Raw genomic sequence first — 22,016 nt, 5'->3', positions numbered from 1 at the left:
CGAGTGGGAGAAAGGAGATCCTCCCTCACCCAGGAATCCACCCCATGGGACAAAGGAGATCCTCACAAAGGAATCCACCCCCAAATGGGAGAGATCCTCACCCAGGAATCCACCTCCAAGTGGGAGGGAGGAGATCCTCAGCCAGGAATCCACCTCCAAGTGGGAGGGAGGAGATCCTCCCTCACACAGGAATCTACCCCCAAGTGGCAGGAAGATCATCATGCAGGCATCCTCCCCCGAGTGGGAGGGAGGAGATCCTCCCACATGCAGGAATCTACCCCCCCAAGTGGGACAAAGGAGATCGTCACGCAGGAATCCACCCCCCAAGTGGCAGGGAGGAGATACTCACTCACCCAGGGATCCACAAACACCACCCCATGGGTGGGAGGGAGAGACCGTCTCTCATCCAGGAATCCACCCCCGAGTGGGACGGAGATCCCCCCTCACCCAGGGATCCACAACCCCTCCCCCATCAGTGGGAGGGAGAGACGCTGCCTCCACCAGGGATCCAGCCCCAGGTTTGAGGGAGGGAGACATCTTCCCTCACCCAAGAATCCACCCACCTCCATTGGTGGGCGGGAGGGAGCCTCCCTCGCCCAGGGATCTACTCCGCCCCCCCCACGGAGGGATCCTTCAGGTAACACAAAGGAGAACCATAGGGCTGGAGAATTCTGGGAGTTGAAGTCCAGCTGTCTTAAAATGTCCCTACTTTGAATAGAAAAAAACAATCCAACCAATCGCTTTCCTCAGAGCTTTTATTGATCGGGTTTTTGCACAACGCATGAATTCGACAGGGAAATGGCGTTCAGCATGAGGTAGCGACACTAAGCAACTATCTTAAGCCTCTTGTGCGATTCAGACTATCTCATCAAGCCACAACGTACTGTAGATTTGACTGCTACACATCGCTCTGTTCCCCGTTCCCCTCCGCTTATGTCCCACCTTGGTCACTTTAAGACTTGTGGACTTCAACTCCCAGAATTCCCCGGGCGGCATTGCTTCCTGCTGCTGTTGACTCCGTCCCAACTTTGGAGCCACCCCTCCCTCGGGAAATCCTCAGAATTCTGGGACTTGAAGTCCACAGCTCTTAAAACAGCCAAGGCTCGACCCCCCCCGGCCTACATCCAATCTAAATGCAAAACTCTCCCAAATATCGTCCTCTTCCTCTGTCCAATTTAACCACATTGAGGTTGCAAAAGATTTCTTTTTTGTGTATTGGGAACATTTCTGAGAAATTTTAGGATTCCACCCAAAAGCAGGTGAGGGGGACAAGCCTGACCCACCATCTCTCCCTTCCACCCACAGGGGCATTGGGGTGTCAGCTGTCCTGCACCCGACTCTGCAAATAGTGGTTAAGCGAGGGAAGCAGCTTCCAGTTGTCGGTGCGGATGCTCACCCGGGCCGCATCGTCTACACTCCGCACTTTCAGCAGGATGTGATCCCGAGGCGGTAAAGTCAGGGCGATCCTATACTCGTCTCCTTCCTCAGCTAGGATATACCTGCCAAATTGGTCACACACTAAGCTTTCTAAGCATCGGGGCGGCAGGGGCCAAACGGTGAGGCTCTCGGTGTGCGCGTCTTTGGCGTCGGGCCGCAGGCGCTCCCAGAGCACATCAAAAAGTTGGCGACGTTTCTCCGGAGACCAGGCGGGGACCGGCAGGGGTAGGAAAAGGTCTGGAAAGGCTACGTCCAGGTTTTCGAGCCGACTCCAACGCGTCAACCCGTCTTGCGTCGTATAAAGGGCAGAAACGTTCAGTTGTGTCGGGTACGGGCAATGCGGCCGTAGTGTCAGCCTCACCGTCGGGGACGGGCGATGTGCAGAAAGGCACGGAATGCAGAGCTCAGGCACCGGATCGTAATGCCGGCTGGTGCAGGCGAAGCGAAGCACCACACAGAGGAGGAGGTCGTAGGGAGGCGTGCCAGGGCCTACATGGACCAGCTGGTACGTCAAACTGAGCCGCGAGGGAGAGCGGTCGGTCAGCAACCACTGGCAGTAGCTGTCCACCTCCTGCTCAGCCGGAGGAGTTGCCGGGGTATCCCCTGTAATCTCAACACGCTGGAGCTTCAAGGGAGCCGGATCCACCGAGTGGACCGTCAATGCGGCGACAAAGCTCTCACTGTCGGCAACGATGGACGAGGATAGCGACCGAGTCTTGACGGGACCTTCATGGACCAGCACGGATCTTAATTTTTCACTGGACAGGTTGGTGAGTAGGGTGTAATAAAAGCCAGCCCGGTCTTGGACATCCACATCTGTGTGGCTCTGGGAGATGGCATGCAGGAGGGCTGCCAGCTTGGACAGCGCAGGCGAGGGGTGAAGGACCATCAGATTCCGGCAAACGCTGAGAAGGATCTGGCCCGAGCGCCAATCCCCGAGTTTCCCTGAGGCGACCAGACGAGCTAAGAAGTGCATGGTGCTCCCTTGGGGCACTTCTTTCTCCTTCGCCAGCCGGGCCAAAATCTTGAGATGCCAACTTAGGTCTTCCTCTTGCAAGGGGATGCTCACGACAAATTCTTGCAGGGCCCGGGCGAGCGTCCTGGCCCAGCTGGACTCGTCCAGCGTCTTCCACGTTTTGTCCAACAGATTGATGATGTTCGGGGCTAAGGTGCAGTTGTGACGGTAGAGATCCAGCAGGCACCGCGTGAGTTCCGCCATGGGTTGGGCCTGCGAGCCAAAATATTGGGCAAAAATGAAGGCGGCTTGGAAGAAAAGCCGTGTGGCATCCAATCCTCCGCCTCGGGCCACTAGGCTTCCAAGGGCCAGGACGTGCTCCAGGAGATAACCACCCCCACGTTCAGCACTGGGCCCCTCGTTCTCCATGCACACGAGGCACAGCAAATTCATCCGGGCCAGGACGGTCCCCTGATCTTGGAAGAACCCAGGGAAGAGGCCCGAGGTAGTGCGCGGCGTGAGTAGAACCGGTAGCCGCTCATCGGTTCCTGAGACCAGCGGCCGGTTTTCGGGGAAATGCAAAAGACAATCCAAGTGGAAAAGCTTCACGGCCTCCGGGAGAGCCGGGTGCTGCGCCAGTCCCACCAGATGCCGCAAGAGGAAAGACTCGTCCTCAGCAGTGAATAGACTATCGGTGAACAGCGATTTCAGCTGTAGTATGGCGTGTTCCAGAGTCACGCTAGCTGTGCCAAAGAGACGTGCCAGCTGGGCTTTGAAAATTGCCGGGGACTGAGTGCGCACGACGCTCACTGCCTGAGCCAGGTGGCACAAGAGGTGGCTCTGTGCTGCAGAGGTTAAGAGATAGCTGCTCTCCAAAAGCGCCGAGAGCACCAATTTTAGCTCCTTGAGGTCCGCCGCGGACGGTAAGAGCACCAGCTGGTCGAGGGCCGCCGGCGAGAGCTTGCCGATTTCCTTCGTAGCCTCCCACACCAGCTCCCCGTTGCTTGCCAGAAGGTCCCCCAGGCACCCTTGTCCATTCCGGGCCAGGAGGAAGATGGCGTTCCGCAACACCAAGCTGTACAACAGGGTGTAACCCTGGTGGACGCTGGAGGCCTCCTGCTGTTGCAGAGACCGCAGGATCTCCAGTCGGTGTAACAGGAATCCCGAGTAGCAGCTCTCGAGTTCTCGAAGACATTCGCAAGCCGCCGCGCGGATAGGCCGCTCGGCGACTCCCCCCCGGCTGTCGTTTGGGTCAGACACCAGGTGGAGCAGTACGGACAGCAGTTCGTGTGACGTCGGGCAGTCTTCGCCCAGGCTGTCGGTTGCCACCAGCACCGTTTCTGCGGCGAAGAGCAAGGAGCAACGGAGGCCGACGTGCTTGGGGGAGAGGCTCAGCTGGGCAAAGAGGGAAAGGAGGGAGGCCGCGGCTTCCCGACCCTTCTTGGCATCGGGACAGAGCAGGGTGGGATATTCCAAGAATAAAGACAGGATCGAAAGCTGCAAAAGAAGAAGTAGAGCTGTTGGGGACGATGGGGAGGAATATCGAGGCAGCCAGAAAATGGTGAGCCTTGATTGCAGTATTTCTGAACCTTAGTAGCTTTAAGAGGGGTAGACCTCAACTCCCAGAAGTCCCAAGCCAGCCTGCTTTAAAAGGGGTGGACGTCAACTCCCAGAATTCCCCAGCCAACTTACTTTAAGATGGGTGGACTTCCACTCCCAGAATTCCCCAGTCGGCATCCTTTAAGATAGGTGGACCAACTCCCAGAATTCCCCAGCCGACATGCTTTCAGATGGGTGGACTTCAACTCCCAGAATCCCCCAGTCAGCCTGCTTTAAAAGGGGTGGACTTCCATTCCCAGAACCCCCAGCCAAATTGATTTAAAATGGGTGAACATCCACTCCCAGAATTCCCCCGTCGGCATCCTTTAAGATAGGTGGACCAACTCCCAGAATTCCACAGCCGACATGCTTTCAGATGCGTGGACTTCAACTCCCAGAATCCCCCCGTCGGCTTGCTTTAAGATGGGCGGACTTCAACTCCCAGAATCCCCCCGTCGGCTTGCTTTAAGATGGGCGGACTTCAACTCCCAGAATTCCCCAGTCAGCCTGCTTTAAAAGGGGTGGACTTCCACTCCCAGAACCCCCAGCCAAATTGATTTAAAATGGATGAACTTCCACTCCCAGAATTCCCCCATCGGCATCCTTTAAGATAGGTGGACCAACTCCCAGAATTCCCCAGCCAACATGCTTTCAGATGGGTGGACTTCAACTCCCAGAATCCCCCAGTCAGCCTGCTTTAAAAGGGGTGGACTTCCACTCCCAGAATCCCCAGCCAACTTGATTTAAAATGGGTGAACATCCACTCCCAGAATTCCCCCGTTGGCATCCTTTAAGATAGGTAGACCAACTCCCAGAATCCCCCAGTCGGCTTGCTTTAAGATGGGTGGACTTCAACACCCAGGATTCCCCAGCCAGTAAGGTTTAAGAGGGGGACCTCAACTCCCAGGTTTCCCTAGCTAGTCTGCTGGCTGGGGCCTTCTGGGAATTGAAGTCCACCCTCCTTAAGTCCCAATATACTATTTTTGTAACCTTAATGAAGGGCGTTTTACGGACCTTGATGGCTTCCCCCAGTTTTTCGCTCCGCAATTCATTCAACAAGTCAGCGGCCAAGGTGTCTCCGGCCGCGTGGGATAAGAGGAAAGCGGTGGGGGACACCCGGAAAGCCTCAACGGTAGCGGTCCAGCTCTCTCCGCCTTTTGACCCCATAGCCAAGCCTGGGAGATACGCAAGGAAAATAAAATAGAATCAGAGATTGTTACGGGAAGGAAAGTCACCTCTCTTTGCTAAAAGCACAGCCAGCCTTCAACTTCCAACAGTTCGTTTAGTGACGGCTCAAAGTTACAACGGCAGCGGACTTATGACCGTTTTCCCCAGTTACGACCTGTGCAGCACCCCCGTGATCCAAATTCAGACGCTTGGACACTGGTTCATATTTATGACGGTCGCAGTGTCCCCCCGGGGGTGCCATGATCCCCTTTTGCGACTGTCCGAGACGCTTGGCCACTGACTCACATTTACGTCCTCCCTTCTATCCCCACCCAGGAGGCGCCCGCGGGCGCCCAAGGCTTCTGCGCTCCCAAGCAAATGGAAGCCAGGTTTGGAGCGGCTGAAAGGAGTGACAGATGGGCCAGGTGGGGCTAGGGTCTCTCCCCCTACTGCCCTGCCCCCTCCCCAAGCCCTCTCCTCAATTTCAGACCCATCCCTCGCTTCTCTCGACCCCACCCAAGCTTGCGAGGGGTTCAAATCCCGGGGTGCAAATCTGCAAATTTGCAAACGCCCCGTTCGCCTTTGCAATGCAGCCCCCGGCCCGGGAACACCCCCGAAGCCCGCAGACGCCTCCCGAGCCCTTGATGCACCGAGGCCAGGCGGCTTTCCTCGCCCACCGCCCCCCAAAAGCCCCGCACCCGTCCCGACCTGGACGCCCCCCGCCGCCGCTCGCTTCCGGGTTCCTTCGTCGGCGATTCCGCGGCGGCCGCCAGAGGGCGCGCGAGGCACGGGGAGCCGCGCCAAGTCGGATTTCCCACGCTGGAATTAATTCGAATTTTTAAAAAAATAAATAAATAAAGAGAATTTAGTGGTTCAGGCGGCTTGCTTGGCTTGCAAAGGCATCGCTAGGGGCAGCAAGGTGGCCCGAATGTATGAATACAGGTAGTCCTCGAGTTATAACAACAGCACTTATATAGCACTTAGACCAACTGGGAAGGAAAGAAGGAGGGAGGGAGGGAGGGCGGGAAGGAAGGAAGGAAGGAAGGAAGGAAGGAAGGAAGGAAGGAAGGAGGGGCAACAGCACTTAAGACATATATCGCTTCATAGTGCTTTTTCAAACCCTCTCTAAGCGGTTTACAGAGTCAGCCTCTTTCCCCCAACAATCTGGGTCCTTATTTTACCGACTTCAGAAGGACAGAAGGCTGAGTCAACCTTGAGTCGGTCAGGATCAAACTGCTTGCAGTGGGCAGAGTTAGCCTGCAATACTGTATTCTAACCACTGGGAGGGAGGGAGGGAAAGAAGGAAAAGGAAAGGAGGAAGGAATAGCATTTACACTTATATACCGCTTCACAATGCTTTTACAGCCCTCTCTAAGCAGTTTATAGAGTCAGCCTCTTGCCCCCAACAATCTGGGTCCTCATTTTACCCACCTCGGAAGGACGGAAGGCTGAGTCAACCTTGAACCTGGTGAGATTTGAACTGCCAAACTACAGCTAATAACAGTCAGCTGAAGTATCCTGTAGTACTACACTCTAACCACTGTGCCACCTCGGCCACAACTGAGCCCAACATTTCGGTTGTTAAGCGAAACATTGGTTTGAGTTTTGCCCTGTTTTATGACCTTTCTTGCCACAGCTGCTCCCTGAATCCCTGCAGTCGCTAAGCGAAGTAACCCGGTCCTTAAGTGAATCTGGCTTCTTCCCCCACTCCCTTTTGAGTTTGCTAGTCAGAAGGACACCAAAGCGGATCGGCAGCCGACGTAAATGGGAACCAGTGGCCAGGTGTCTGAATTTTGATTTTGTGACTGTAGGGGATGCGGCAACGGTTATAATAAGTGTGAAAAAAACGGTAGTAAGTCCCTGTTTTCTGGTGTCGTCGTACTGTTGAACGGTCGCTAAATGAACCGTTGTAAGTCGAGGACTACTAGTCGTTCAGGTGGAGTTATATAAATATTAATGGGTTACTTTGCAACCTCAAGAGAAAGGCTTCCCGGCTCATTACGAGGATAATGTATGTATGAAGCATTTTTAAAGAGTCATCACTATGCTGGCTTAAAACGGTAATAATTAATTTATTCATCTAATTCCCAGTTTGTGTCTTTGTAAGAATATTGTTTTTCAATGCCACGCCTCTGTTTATTTCTCGCTGGCATACTCTGCCGTATTTTATTCCATTTCAGACTTTGCCCATTGTATGTTTCCGGCCGAACGTAACTGCTTTGCAACCGAGAAACCACACATTGTTCTAAATAAACCATTGTTGGTTTAACTGTGGTCTGTTGAGGAAACTCACAATTGGCTGGGTTACCGTAACATCCCGGACCTGGATAGCAGTCCTTGATTTACAATCGTTTGCTTAGAAGTTATAACGGCAGTGGAAAAAAGTGACTTATAGCTGGTCCTCGCACTTACGACCATTGTAATGTTCCCACAGTCGCATGTTCAACTTGACAACCGGCAGGTATGGTGGGGGGGGGTCATGTGATAGCCATTTGGGACTTTCCCAGCTGGCTTTGGAGAAGCAAAGGCCATGGGGGGGGGAGGCCAGATTCGCTTAATGGCTGCATGATTCGTTTAACAACCGCTGCAATTCACCGTGGCCAAAAAAATTTTTTTTTAAAAAAAACCCCAGTTCGTTAAAATCAGACCTGACTTTAAACTTTTCAAAATGACACTTTGCGGTCTTGCTGACCCTGTTGGGACAGGAAAAGATTTACCCGAAGCATGTGCAGAGTGCAAATAGCAATAGCAATAGCAGTTAGACTTATATACCGCTTCATAGGGCTTTCAGCCCTCTCTAAGCGGTTTACAGAGTCAGCATATCGCCCCCAACAACAATCTGGGTCCTCATTTTACCCACCTCGGAAGGATGGAAGGCTGAGTCAACCTTGAGCCGGTGAGATTTGAACAGCCGAAATGCAGAACTGCAGTCAGCTGAAGTAGCCTGCAGTGCTGCATTTAACCACTGCGCCACCTTGGTAGATAGATAGATAGATAGATAGATAGATAGATAGATAGATAGATAGATAGATAGATAGATAGATAGATAGATAGACAGACAGACAGACAGACAGACAGACAGAGTTAGAGACAGATGAGTGATAGAGACGAGAGATAGAGATAAGTTATAGATAGATAGATAGAGAGAGAGAGAGAGAGATACAGAGATAAAGATAGATGAGTGATAGAGACAATAGAGATAACAGATAGATAGATGATAGATAGATAGATAGATAGATAGATAGATAGATAGATAGATAGATAGATAGATAGATAGCAATAGCAATAGCAGTTAGACTTATATCCCGCTTCATAGGGCTTTCAGCCCTCTCTAAGCGGTTTACAGAATCAGCATATTGCCCCCAACAGCAATCCGGGTCCTCATTTTACCCACCTCGAAAGGATGGAAGGCTGAGTCAACCCTGAGCCGGTGAGATTTGAACCGCCGAACTGCAGAACTGCAGTCAGCTGAAGTAGCCTGCAGTGCTGCGTTTAACCACTGCGCCACCTCGGCAAACTCTAGGCCCAGGACCCTTTGGGGAGACCGCTTGTCTGCCTGGGGTTGGGAAGGGAGGGAGGGAGGGGTGGGGAAGGAAGCATGTGAAACGGTTTTGTGAACTGTTAGCAGGCCGTACGCAACGAAACTGCTGCAAGCCACAGCTTGTTCTGTCGTCACCTGCAGCCGGGCGCGAGAGGCGGTGCAGGTCGTGCCGGTTTTAATCAGCCGCTCGTCTGCCTGGCATCAACCGGGCAGCAAACGGGACTTTTGATCCGCAAAAAACAAAAAAACAAAACGGCTCTCCCGACAATCGGGACGCAAACTGAGGTTCGGTTGCTGCGTTGTCCCCATTTCAGCGTTTGAGAGTCCTCAGCTTACAGCCGACGGTTTAGCCACCGTTACGAGTTACTCCACAGCACTGCGGGGAAAAAATGTGATTTACACAGTGCTCCTCCCACTTACAACCGACCGTCCCGGGATCAGAATTCGGGCCCTGGGCAGCCCCGCCTCTATTTAGTGAAGGTTGCAGGGACACCTGATGGCCATTGGCGACTTTCCTCGGCAAGCCGAGTTGTTGGGGGAGTCTAGATTCGTTTTAACGACCGCACCATTCAGTTAAAAGCTACAGGGCTTTGCTTAACTCCAGCTAAAAGGTAAAGGTTCCCCTCGCACATCTGTGCTGGTCGTTCCCGACTCTAGGGGGCGGTGCTCATCTCCGCTTCAAAGCCGAAGAGCCAGCGCTGTCCGAAGACGTCTCCGTGGTCATGTGGCCGACATGACTCAACGCCGAAGGCGCACGGAACACTGTTCCCTTCCCACCAAAGGTGGTTCCTATTTTTCCACTTGCATTTTTTTACGTGCTTTCGAACTGCTAGGTTGGCAGAAGCTGGGACAAGTCACGGGAGCTCGCTCCGTTACTGGGGATTCGAACCGGTGAACTGCCGACCTTTTTCTCATCAACAAGCTCAGCGTCTTCGCCCCTGAGCCACGGACCATGTTTGATGAACCGCTGGATTTCCCCCGCTGTGTGTGTGAACCAACAGGCACCAGAGGGCAGGACAAGAAACAATGGATGGAAACTAATCAAGGAGAGAAGCCAATCAATAAATAACGAGAGATTTTTCTGATGTGGTTAGGACAATTAACCAATGGAACTGCTTGCCACTGGAGGCTTTTAAGAAGAGACTGGACAAGCCATTTGTTTGAAACGGTATAGGGTTTCCTGCTTGAGCAGGGGGGGGTTGGACTAGAAGACCTCTAAGGTCCCTTCCAACTCAAGTTATTGTTAAGAACGGTGTTTTTTTTTTGTCGGTGACAACACAACCGCACAAAATTGCAATCTGGCTTTTTGTTTAATAGGCCAACCCACAACTCCTCAATGACTCAAGCCGGCTGACGAAAAACGACAACAGACAAAAGAATACAAATCCACCGGAAGGCCAAAATAGCTAAACAAACCCCAAAAGAGATTACAGCAAAACAAACAAAAACTTAAACGGCATTTAACCACGCGTTTTTCCGCTGAGCAAGTTGCATCAACCTAGCCAGGGTTAGTTTAGGGGAGCCAATTATGGTTAAGTAAGCCGCGGCGGAAGGCGCTTTGTGTCCTGGCCTTTGATGGCTTACACAACAGAGTCAGTTAGCCCGAAGTTTGTCAACCTCGGCAACTTTTAAGAGGGGGTGGAATTCAATTCCCAGAATTCCTCATCCCACGTCCTTTAATGGACTGGACTACAACTCAATTGGTTTCCTAACATAAATAGAAAGGAAGCCGGCTGGGGGATTCTGGGAGTTAAAAGCCCATCCGTCTTAAATGATGCTGGCTGGGGGATTCTGGGAGTTGAAGTCCACCCATCTTAAAGGATGCTGGCTGGGGAATTCTGGGAGTTAAAAGCCCATTCATCTTAAAGGATGCTGGCTGGGGAATTCTGGGAGTTGAAGTCCACCCATCTTAAAGGATGTTGCCTGGGGAATTCTGGGAGTTGAAGTCCACCCATCTTAAAGGATGCTGGCTGGGGAATTCTGGGAGTTGAAGTCCATCCATATTAAAGGATGCTGGCTGGGGAATTCTGGGAGTTGAAGTCCATCCATCTTAAAGGATGTTGCCTGGGGAATTCTGGGAGTTAAAAGCCCATCCATCTTAAAGGATACTGGCTGGGGAATTCTGGGAGTTGAAGTCCACCCATCTTAAAGGATGCTGCCTGGGGAATTCTGGGAGTTAAAAGCCCATTCATCTTAAAGGATGCTGGCTGGGGAATTCTGGGAGTTGAAGTCCACCCATCTTAAAGGATGTTGCCTGGGGAATTCTGGGAGTTGAAGTCCACCCATCTTAAAGGATGCTGGCTGGGGAATTCTGGGAGTTGAAGTCCATCCATATTAAAGGATGCTGGCTGGGGAATTCTGGGAGTTGAAGTCCATCCATCTTAAAGGATGTTGCCTGGGGAATTCTGGGAGTTGAAGTCCATCCATATTAAAGGATGCTGGCTGGGGAATTCTGGGAGTTGAAGTCCATCCATCTTAAAGGATGTTGCCTGGGGAATTCTGGGAGTTAAAAGCCCATCCGTCTTAAAGGATGCTGGCTGGGGAATTCTGGGAGTTGAAGTCCATCCATCTTAAAGGATGCTGGCTGGGGAATTCTGGGAGTTGAAGTCCATCCATCTTAAAGGATGTTGCCTGGGGAATTCTGGGAGTTAAAAGCCCATCCGTCTTAAAGGATGCTGGCTGGGGAATTCTGGGAGTTGAAGTCCATCTATCTTAAAGGATGCTGCCTGGGGAATTCTGGGAATTGAAGTCAACCAGCATAAAGGATGTTGCCTGGGGAATTCTGGGAGTTGAAGTCCACCCATCTGAAAGGATGCTGGCTGGGGAATTCTGGGAGTTGAAGTCCACCCATCTTAAAGTTGTCAAGGTTGTCCAAAAAACACCGTTAGCCCAATGGTTTCCTAAGAACCCTGGTTGGTTTAAAAAAAAGAGAGAGAGAAGGAAAAAAAATTCCTGGCTGTCTTTAAAGTCCTTTGGGCCACGACCCAACGCAGCTGTTGCCAAAGTTGGCACGGTAGGTAGCCGGGGGCTGACTGGAGCCGGTGGCAGCTGCACCCCGTTTGACCCCACCTCCGTTTCGGCTCCTTCCATCGCCTGACGGTGCTGGAGCCGCCTTTGCAACTCGTCCCGAGACCAGTTTTCCAACATGGGTCCCCACCCATCCTGCCTCCAAGATTCGGCTCCGGGCGAAGGCAGGGACTTCCAGCTTGACTCAACACCTCTGTCCCTCAAAACAAATCTGGCCTGGAAACAGCCAGGAGGGGGAAATGGCGGGAGGGGGAGGAGGGGGGGGGAAGGTGGGAAGAGAGAAATTACCGCTTTCCCCCCTCCCTGGGGTCCCGTGCGCCAGGATGAGCACCAGGTGTATTTCTATTTATTTTCAGGTAGTCCTCGACTTACGGCCACGAGTGGAAGTGACTGTTGCTTCGTTCTACGGCCTTTCCTGCTGCCGTGGTTAAGGGAGTCGCTGCAGTTAGCCACATGGTCGTTAAGCGAATCGGGCTTCCCCACGTTGACATTACAAAGGTCACAAAAGGGGATTACGTTGACTCCCCTCCTCCCCCCCCCCGGACACTGCAACCGTCATAAATACGAGCCAATTGTTAAGCATCCCAGTTTTGATTCCCTGGATGCTGCAACGGTCATAAAGTGTGAAAAATGGTCGTTTTTTCAGTGCCGCTCTAATGTCGAACAGTCACTAAATGAATGGCTGTAAGTCAAGGACTACCTTTATGTGTTTTCCCACCTTTATTATGTTTATAAGTAACTCAATATTTCTTCTAATCTGTTTCACCACCACAACAACAACCCTGTGAGGTTGGATGGGCAGAAAGAGAGGGATTGGACCAAAGCCATTCAGCTGGCTTTCGTGCCTAAGGCAGGACTAGAACTCGCCGTCTCCTGGTGATTGGCCCAAAGTCACCCAGCTGGATTTCATAGCTAAGGTGGGACTAGAACTCACCGTCTCCTGGTGATTTGCCCAAAGTCACCCAGCTGGCTTTCATAGCTAAGGTGGGACTAGAACTCACCGTCTCCTGGTGATTGACTCAGAGTCACTCAGCTATCTTTCATGCCTAAGGTGGGACTAGAACTCACTGTCTCCTGGTGATTGGCCCAACATCACCGATCCGGCTTTCATGGCTAAGGCAGAACTAGAACTCACGGTCTCCTGGTTTTCAGCGTGACGTCTTCACCACTGGACCAAACCTTGCAAGAAACGCAGTCACGTGATTGGTGGCTGGGTGTGTGTGTGTGGCCATCTGAACTTCAAAAACAGGTCATAAGTACCTTTCAAGGGTCCGTCGTAACTTCAAACTGGTCCTAAGCCGAGGACTACCTGAAACATATTGGTGGAAGAAACCATTCAGCTCCCCTGCCCAGATTTTGAGCCTGACAATGTGAGGAGATCTCCTCTGGGGTCAACCCTACGGACTAACCCTGATTCGTGGTTTTCCCGAATCCGTCTCCTTTTTTCCTTGGGGAAACCTTGGTTTAATAGAACCAGGTTAGGTTTCCATATCTTACTGGGCCACAGACGAGCCGATCCCGTAGTTACCTTAGGGGGTTATGCCAAAACCAGCCTCTGGGTTTGTATTACGCACTTACTCGGGGTTTACTAACAGTGGTTCGCTTTGCAAACGCAACAGCCTGTGTTTGCACAATTGTAACTGCACAGGTTTGGGGGGTGTATTTTATTCGTTTGGGCCCGACGGGTGGTGGGAAAGGGTGCCTCTGAGGATGTGCAGAGTGCTTTCTCTTTCTGCCACTCAAAGCACCGCTCACGTGCAAACCCCGAGGATTAGCCAATGGTCGTCTAAGGTGGTTGGGTGTAGGAGTCAAAAGGATAACATCACGCATATCTTAATTAAGGCCAAACCTATTATTGTGTTTGTGAAAGCCGATTTGGAAGCAGGGATCGGCGCAACACGCCCCATCGGCCCAACAAAACACCTGACACACAATGAGAGGCTCGCTTATTTATCTATCTATATAACAACGGCTGTGTGTGTCCGTGTGTGTGTGTACACCAGCATAACTCTGGAACGCCTTGAGCAATTTCAACCAAACTCAGTACACAGATGACTTATTCTCTGGAGAAAAATACTGTGGGGGTAAGACATCCCTAACTCCCTTCGGGGTGTGTGTTCTGTTAAGATACAGCCTGTTGTGCCTTCAAATGGCTTCTACTGTACTTCTGTAAAATGGCTTCTACTGTGTAGCGCAGTGGAGTTGCCATGGTAACGGCTTCACAGTACTCCCTCTGGTAAGGGGGAAAATCCAACATTAGAAACTTACGTTTGGTCCAGACATGTCCCCCTTATAAATTAATATCCGGGCAACGCCGGGTTATTGGCTATTCATCAATAAACCAAGATCAGAGGGGGTCCTTGGTCTCCCATTGGAAACTGCTGGTTTGCGGTCCCAGGTTTCTAGTCCCCAAGGTGAAAAGAATATGGGTAGTCCTCGTTTTACCACCACAACGGAGCCCTACATTTCTGTGGCTAAGTGAGGCACTTGTTAAGTGAGTCCCCCCCCCCCGTTTTACGACCTTCCTTGCCATAATTGTTAAGCGAATCACTACAGTTGTTTAGTTAGACACACGGTCGTTAAGTGGATCTGGCTTCCCCGTCGGCTTTACTTACTCAGAAGGTCGCAAAAGGGGATCGCGTGCGACCGTCATAAATACGGGTCAGCTGCCAAGCGTCTGAATTTGGATGCCGTGAAAAACCATCCCAAGTGGCTTTTTTCCCCCCAGTGCCGTCGTAACTTCGAATGGTCATTAAACAGTTGTAAGTCGAGGACTGCCTCTGTGTGTGGCTTGAAGCATTTTTCAGGCTCAAACCAGGCCCTGTTCCTCCCTCTAACCACCCAAAAGCAACGTTTCTTCCTGCGGGGAATCTCCTTCTGTCACTCTCACGGACCACGCCAGCCGGGGATGATGGGTGCTGTGGTCCAACCAACGCCTCTAGAAGGCAGGCCCGTTGAGGCCTATCCGAAACGGGTCACCCTCCAGCTTTCTCCGGATTTGGGGCTCAGCCCGACGCGGCGCGAAAGTGCTGAGCCTTCACTTCGTTGACCTGTTATTTTGGCCTGCCTCAGTTTCCCTCCCGCGGAACGAGGCTAATTGCACACCTCCCGTCCCCAAGGAGGGGGCGGCAGTTTCACTAGCGTACCCAGCCCGGAGATGAAAGCGGTTGGGGAGACACAAGACGCGCTCAGCGGGCTGTTATTAAATTAATATCCTTCGGGACACCCGGATGCTGGGCTCTGCCCTCGCCGGCCTCACGCCCGGAGCTCCCAGGGAGGCTTAAAGGAAGGCCTGCCAGCTTATTTGGGGGGGGGGGGAAGAGGGAGGAAAGGTTGGCAGTCTGTCTCCAAATTTGGAGTGGGTGGGTGGCAAACTGGAGTCTCTCTGTGTGTGTGTGTGAGCTTGAATCTGTCGCCTTGCTACTCTTTTTTTCTGGAGGAAAACATGAAAATTGTAGTGGAGGGAAGAAGAAGGAAAAGAGAAGGGAGGGAGGGAAGGATGGAAGGAAGGGAGGAAGGAAGAAGGAAGGAAAAGAGAAGGGAGGGAGGAAAAGAGGGAGGAAAGAAGGAAGGAAGAAAAAGGGAGGGAGGGAAATTGGAGATGATGGGGAAGGAAAGAAGGAAGGAAGGAAAAGAGAATGGAAGGAAGGAAGGAAGGAAAAGAGAAGGGAGGGAGGAAAAGATGGAGGGAGGAAAGAGGGAAGGAAGAAAAAGGGAGGGAAGGAAGGAACGAAGGAGAAAAGAAGGAGGAAGACAAGAAGGAAAAAGGGAGCAAGGGAAATTAGAGATGAAGGGGAAGGAAAGAAGGAAGGAAAAGAGAATGGAGGGAAGGAAGAAAGGAAGGAAAAGAGAAGGGAGGGAGGAAAAGATGAGGGAGGGAGGAAAGAGGGAAGGAAGAAAAAGGGAGGTAAGGAAGGAAGGAACGAAGAAGAAAGGAAGGAGAAAGACAAGGAAGGAAAAAGGGAGGGAGGGGAATTGGAGATGAAAGGGAAGGAAGGAAAGAAAGAAAGAAAAGAGAAGGGAAGGATGGAAGAAAGGAGGGAAGGAAAAGAGAAGGGAGGGAGGGATGGAAAAGATTAAGGAAGGAAAGCAAGAAGAAAAAGGGAAGGAAGGAAGGAACAAGGGAGAAAGGAAGACAAGGAAGGAAAACGGGAGGAAGGGAGGGAAGGGAATTGGCGATGAAGAGGAAGGAAGGAAGAAGGAAGGAAGGAAAAGAGAAACGAGGGATGGTAGGAAGGAAATGAGTAACAAGGGAAGGAAGGATGGTAATAGAACAGGAGGAAAAGAGAAGGGAGAGGAGGAAAGGTGAGGAGAAGAGAGGATAGATATAGGATGGAAGGGAGGAAGAGAAAAAAAGGGAAAGGAGGGAGGAAGGAAGGAAAAGAGAAGGGAGGGAGGGAGGGAGGAAGAAAAAGAAGGAAGGAAGGAGAAAGAATTGCCAGAGGAGGAAAAAAAGAAGGTAGGTGAAAGAGGAATGAAGAAAGAAATATGCACAGTTTCTACGCCCCATTTCCACCCTCCCTGGAAAACTCCCCCGAGCGAAGATAAAAGAGCTGTTGGTGAAGGGCAGAATCCTGTTAACTTCCCAGCTGTGCCCACAACCTCCCCGCGCCAGCCTGGGTGTCATTCCTGTTAGTTTTCTCCTCCTGGTATTTGGAAGAACCTGTTACTCTGGAGTCACCACTAAGCCCGTTGGGCAGGAGCCGCGTCTCGCTCCATCCGCTCCGCATTTCTGGCTGACAGGCTGGGATCCCCGGGAGGTTGGGCACGGGGTGGGGTCCCAAGCAGACGGGAAACTGACCAGCCTCCTCTGCGCCCTCCAAGTCCCTTCCCCACCACCCCAATTTTACAAAGTTTCTTGCCTGTCCTGAATTGATACAGAGTGCAAATATCCCGAGAACCACCAGAGGGTGCCAGAGTGGAGCGATTCTGCCTCTCTGTGGTGCCCTCGGGTGGCTGTTTGAAGTTCTGCAGCCATGATCGGTTGATTCAATTGCAGGCGAAAAAGTAAAATCAGACGCAACTCTCTTCGCGACTGTCTTGCACAGTGACCTCAATTCTGGCCCCCATTGCAGTCGTAAGTCGAGGGTCACCAGTTCTTCTAATCGATATTGATAGGTAAACTGCTCCTAAACAAGGAGTCTCAATTACTAAAGGGTTGTTACTAAAGGCGGCTGAGTTCTCACAATGCAGGTAGTCCTCGATTTATGACAATTCATTTAGTGACCGTTGGAAGTTGCAGCGGCACTGGGAAAAGCGACTTATTTGTGGCCCGGTGATCAAAACTTAGACGCTCGGCAACTGACTCACATTTATGTCCCGAGGTGATCCCCTTTTGCGACCTTCGGACAAGCAAAGTCCATGGGGAAGCCAGATTCACTTCACAACGGTGTCACTCATTTAACAACCGCAGTGATTCACTTACCAACTGTGGCAGGAAAGGCCATAAAATGGGGGCAAAACTCACTTAGAAAAGGTCTCACTTAACAACAGAATTGGGGGAGGTGTCAGTTGTGGTCGTAAGTCGAGGACTACCTGTATTCTGGATGGAGAAACTTGGTTCTTCTAAATTCTAAACTGAGGTTTAAAAACACCGCCCGGCTAGATTCTCCTAGCTTTCATTGACCAAATAATCTATATATATAAAAATGGCATTCTGTGCGTGTGTCTGTCTGTGTGCGTTCCAACATAACTCTGGACCGCCTGGAGCAATTTCAACCAAACTTCGTATACAGATGATTTACTCTCTGGAAACACCCCTAAGACTCCTTGGGGTGTGTGTTCTGTTAAGATACAGCCTGTTGTGCCTTCAAACGGCTTCTACTGTACTACTGAAAAATGGCTTCTACTGTACAGCGCAGTGGAGTTGCCATGGTAACGGTTGCACAGTACTCCACAAGGGGGCTCTCTCCGGTAAGAGGGAAAATCCAACATTAGAAATTACATTTGGTCCGGACATAACCCTATAAATAAATACCCGGGCGCAACGCCGGGTTATCGGCTACTACAGAATAACGCCTCCTCCTCTTAAAAGGATGACGTGGTTTGTACCACGCGCCAAGATAAGGACTGAGTTGACACCAGTGATTTGTGCAAAACTAGCCTCAAAGTGATGAATCTTTCGTTCCCTTTGGAAATGGAAGGTAATGGCCGCATCTTGTACCCGTGAGTTCCAAAGATTAACAACGAGGTGAGTCAAGGCGTGCCCTCCCCTGCTTACTCCTGGGGTTGGCTTGAGCAATCCAAGGTTTACGCCTCTCGGTGATAGGATCTAGGTGAGATTTCTGTCGGGTTTACAGGGAGTCCTCGCTTAGCGACAGTTCCAAGTTACGATGCCGAAAAAGAGGGACCGCTTTTCACACTTACAACCGTGGTGCATCTCCACAGTTGTGCACAAGGTAGCCCTCTACTCATCCCAGCTCATTTAGTGACGGCTTGAAGTTGGCGCCGAAAAAAGGGACTCCCGTCCATCTTTCGCACTTACGACCGCTGCAGCCGCGATCAAAACTTAGAAGCCGGGCGACCTTCGGACAAGTGAAGCCAACAATGGTCCTTTTGCCAGCGCCGTTCGGATGGTCACTAGATGAAACGGTCGTCATGCAGGACCCCCCTGGACTTAAAACGCGAGCGGCAAAAGCTTTCTGAAATTCTGCTGTCTCAATGGGCCTCTTTTTAGCCTGTGTTTGTGTGAACGGGGCAAAGCCTGTACAGGTGAGATGCTTACAGGAATCCTGTCTTTCCTCCCATAGGAAGGGGCGGCAGGTCGGGTGAGGTCACAGGTGCTCAAATCAGCATACCTGTCCTTCCCTCCACCGGTTGCCCAACGAAATTGGTGCCCACGTGCAGTTAGTAATTTGATGGCTCCCTAAGGGGAACTTCTGAAGACTGGCCGCAGTTTCAAAAGACAATCGCTTTGTTCTTGCAACCACAGGCTGAGTTGCATCACACACACACACACACAGAGACACAACCGAGTCACAAGATTGCTTCATCCAAATTTCTCACCCAACGGCTGAGTTCGCACAACGGCGGTGGAGTAGCGAGCTTCCAAACGAATTGTTGAGCCGCAAAAGGAACGATGAGAAAAGTCATCAGTTGGGCGGTTCGAATCCCCAGCGCCGCGTAACGGAGCGAGCCCCCCATGACTTGTCCCGGCTTCTGCCAACCTAGCCGTTCGAAAGCAGGTTAAAAATGCAAGTAGAAAAATAGGAACCACCTTTGGTGGGAAGGGGACAGCGTTCCGTGCGTCTTCGGGGGAGTTGAGTCATGCCGGGCACATGACCACGGAGACGTCTTCGGACAGCGCTAGCTCTTCAGCTTTGAAACGGAGATGAGCAGCGCCCCCTAGAGTCGGGAACGACTAGCACACATGTGCAGGGAGAACCTTTTTATCTTTACCTTTAAAAGAAAGGAAGCTCTGATCCGCCAAGCGATGAGGATAAAACTCAAGATTGGACACCATTTAATTTTAAACCATGGCTAGCTGCCGTCATGTCGGGTTGCAACTGACCTCCATTCTCAGCTGACTCATCCTCAGGAGGATGGGAGGTTGGCGTCCATCGGCATTGGGATCGCCGTTAATTCGGTGACCCCATTTTTAAAAAAGAATTTACGTAATCTCTTAAAATTGTGACATTCATCGGCTGAGCTGGTTTCTACACCACGCGCTAAGCGGCTCTCTGGCCTCTAAGCTAGGTTAATGCTAACCCAGTGTTGGATTTCAGGGTTCAAAGGGACCACGGAGATCATCTAGACTTATTCAAACTTGGCAGCTTTATGATGTGTGAACTTTAAAAGGTGTGGAGCTCCCTGTGATGGCTAAGCAATTCTGGGAGTTGAAGTCCGGGCTTCTTAAAGCATGCTGGCACGCAATTTTTTTTACTACCGAACCAGTAGTAATGGTGGCCAGAACCCACCCCTGCTATCTATCATCTATCTATCATCTCGATCTGCATCATATATCATCTTTCCCTCCCTCCCTCCCTCCCATCCATCCATCCATCCATCCTTCCATCATCTCTCTCTATCATATATCATCTCTCTCTCTCTCTCTCTCTCTCTCTCTCTCATCTCTCTCTCCATCTATCTATCATCTAGATAGATCTATCTATCTATCTATCTATCTATCTATCTATCTATCTATCTATCTATCTATCTATCTATCTATCTATCTATCTATCTATTCATCCACCCACCCACCCATCCATGTATCTATCTATCTGTGAATCGTCTGTCTGTCTTATCTGAGGGGACTGGAGGCTAAAACATCCGATGAACGGTTGCAGGAACTGGGCCTGGCTAGATCTATCTATCTATCTATCTATCTATCTATCTATCTATCTATCTATCTATCTATCTATCTATCTATCTATCTATCTATCTATCTATCTCTATCATATATCATCTCTATCTCTCTCCATCTATTTATCATCTCTATCTATTTATCATCTCTATCTATCGATCTATCTATCTATCTATCTATCTATCTATCTATCTATCTCTATCTCTCTCCATCTATCTATCATCTAGATCTATCTATCTATCTATCTATCTATCATCTATCTATCTCTATCTATCTATCTATCTATCTATCTATCTATCTATCTATCTATCTATCTATCTATCTATCTATCTATCTACCTACCTATCCATCCATCCATCCATCCATCCATCCATCCATCCATCCATCCATCCATCCAGAAATGGTGTAGGGTCTCCTGCTTGGGCGGGGGAGGGGGTTGGACTAGATGACCTCCAAGGTACCTTCCAACTGTGTTCATCTGCATAATCTACCTCAGCATCTCAATGGGAAGGTGGGTAATCAAGATTGGGAAATACCAGATGGAAGGAATGGGCTGATAACCGGGGCAGCTTGAAAACGGATCTCCCCGTAAGGCTGCACGCCACCCACAAGCTCCGTTTCGGTTTCAGTCTTCACCTAGCCATTCGGACTGATAATGGATCGGTGGCTCCATGGGGCTGGGCCCAGAGAGGCAGAGGCCGTAATCAAATAGAGCCGAGGGTATGCTGGATTGGCAAAAGGAAAGGTTTCCTAAACAAAACAGGCTGGGTTTTTCTAACCCTTTGCTTAATAACTCTTCGGTTTTAAACGGAGTCAAACAATTCGGGGCATTTCACATCCGGAGTGACTGGTTTTAAGTCACATTCTGAACTGGCTTAGAGTGCGTGTCTCCCCTTCCTATGTACTCCGAGCTGAATCCATGGGTAATAAACGGTATAATGGAGCAGAGATGCTTGGGAGTCCAGTGGCATATAAATGTAATGAAGTATTAATGGGCTTAGTGACCAAAGTTACAATGGCATTGAAAAAAGCGACTGATGCGTGACCCGTCAAAACCGCGGTCGACAAAAGCGCGCTCGGTGAAAGCACGTACGTGACGTCATCACAGCGCGACGGAAAAAATTAAAAATTGAAATAAAAATAAAATTAAAGCAAGCCGATTCACATAAAGGTAAGGGTTAGGTTAAGGGTTAGGGTTAGGTTTAGGGTTACGTTAAGTACGTTTAGCCTTAGGTTAAGGGTTAGCGTTAGGTTTAGCGTTAGGTTAAGGGTTAGGTTTAGGGTTAGGTTTAGGGTTAGGTTTGGGGGGGTTAGGGTAAGGTTTTCGCTTTAATTTTACATTTACCGATCACAGCGCGATGTTTTCGTCGCGCTGTGATGACGTCACGTACGCGCTTTCGTCGAGCGCGCTTTTGTCTACCGCGGTTTTGTGGTGGAACCGACTGATAACCATTTTTCACACTTAGCAACCGTTGCAGCATCCTCATGGTCACACGATAAAAATTTTGATGTTTGGCAACAGTTACAATTTATATTTGTAAATTGTAGTTATGTTGAAATAAAAAAAAATATTACAATACTATTTTTGCGTTGTATGCGTCCGTATAACATTTTTAATCACACACACACACACACACACGGTCAAAGCTGTCCCTCTTTACCAATCTGAAAATCTGTCACCTTAATTATTACTGTTGGAGGGGAAGTGGGCTTGGGGGTCTCTCTGAGCTTTGGTGGTTTTCTTACTGGGTGTTTCATGACCCAACTAGGTAACGTCATCAGTGCTAGAAGGGAGTAGGGTTTGTAGAGTGGAGGAGGAGGAGGAAGAAGAGACAGGGAAAGAAGAGAAAGGGAAAGAGAGAGAGAGAGAGGAAAGAAGAAAAGAAAAAGGAAAAAGGAAAAAAGGAAGGAAGGAAGAAAGGAAGAAAGGAAGAAAGGAAGAAAAGAAAAGAAATGACATTCCTATCAACTCAATGCAAGAGATTAAG

At 50.4% G+C, this 22,016-nt stretch overlaps 1 protein-coding gene across 2 annotated transcripts; it reads right to left on the bottom strand.

Moving 5' to 3' along the window:
• Positions 1-743: 743 nt before the first annotated feature.
• On the bottom strand, positions 744-5,913 carry AP5B1 (adaptor related protein complex 5 subunit beta 1). 2 transcript variants are annotated; one of them, XM_014052760.2, is made up of 3 exons: positions 5,867-5,913; positions 5,006-5,166; positions 744-3,889 (listed from the first exon to the last, which is right to left on the bottom strand). In XM_014052760.2, the coding sequence occupies exons 2-3, from the start codon at positions 5,156-5,158 to the stop codon at positions 1,319-1,321; spliced, it is 2,724 nt and encodes a 907-aa protein (XP_013908235.2). In that variant the 5' UTR covers positions 5,159-5,166; positions 5,867-5,913; the 3' UTR covers positions 744-1,318. The 2 variants fall into 2 exon arrangements, with proteins under 2 accessions (XP_013908235.2, XP_087561400.1); XM_087705274.1 differs by having other exon boundaries at positions 5,857-5,891.
• Positions 5,914-22,016: the final 16,103 nt, after the last annotated feature.

Source organism: Thamnophis sirtalis, unplaced genomic scaffold (assembly GCF_051295495.1).
Source record: "Thamnophis sirtalis isolate CommonGarterSnake01/CBP01778 unplaced genomic scaffold, rThaSir2_p1.2 scaffold_2, whole genome shotgun sequence".
In the NCBI taxonomy this organism is placed as follows: Eukaryota; Metazoa; Chordata; class Lepidosauria; order Squamata; family Natricidae; genus Thamnophis; species Thamnophis sirtalis.
Note: the sequence above shows the minus strand (reverse complement) of the source record. Positions and strands in the feature narration are given on the sequence as shown.

What these genes read in the sequence shown, in the direction of transcription:
- AP5B1 (XM_014052760.2), bottom strand. Translation starts at nt 5,158, where the DNA reads ATGGGGTCAAAAGGCGGAGAGAGCTGGACCGCTACCGTTGAGGCTTTC. An exon ending in AACTGGGGGAAGCCATCAAG is followed by an intron (nt 3,890 to 5,005) that starts GTCCGTAAAACG and finishes CTTCTTTTGCAG; the next exon opens with CTTTCGATCCTGTCTTTATT.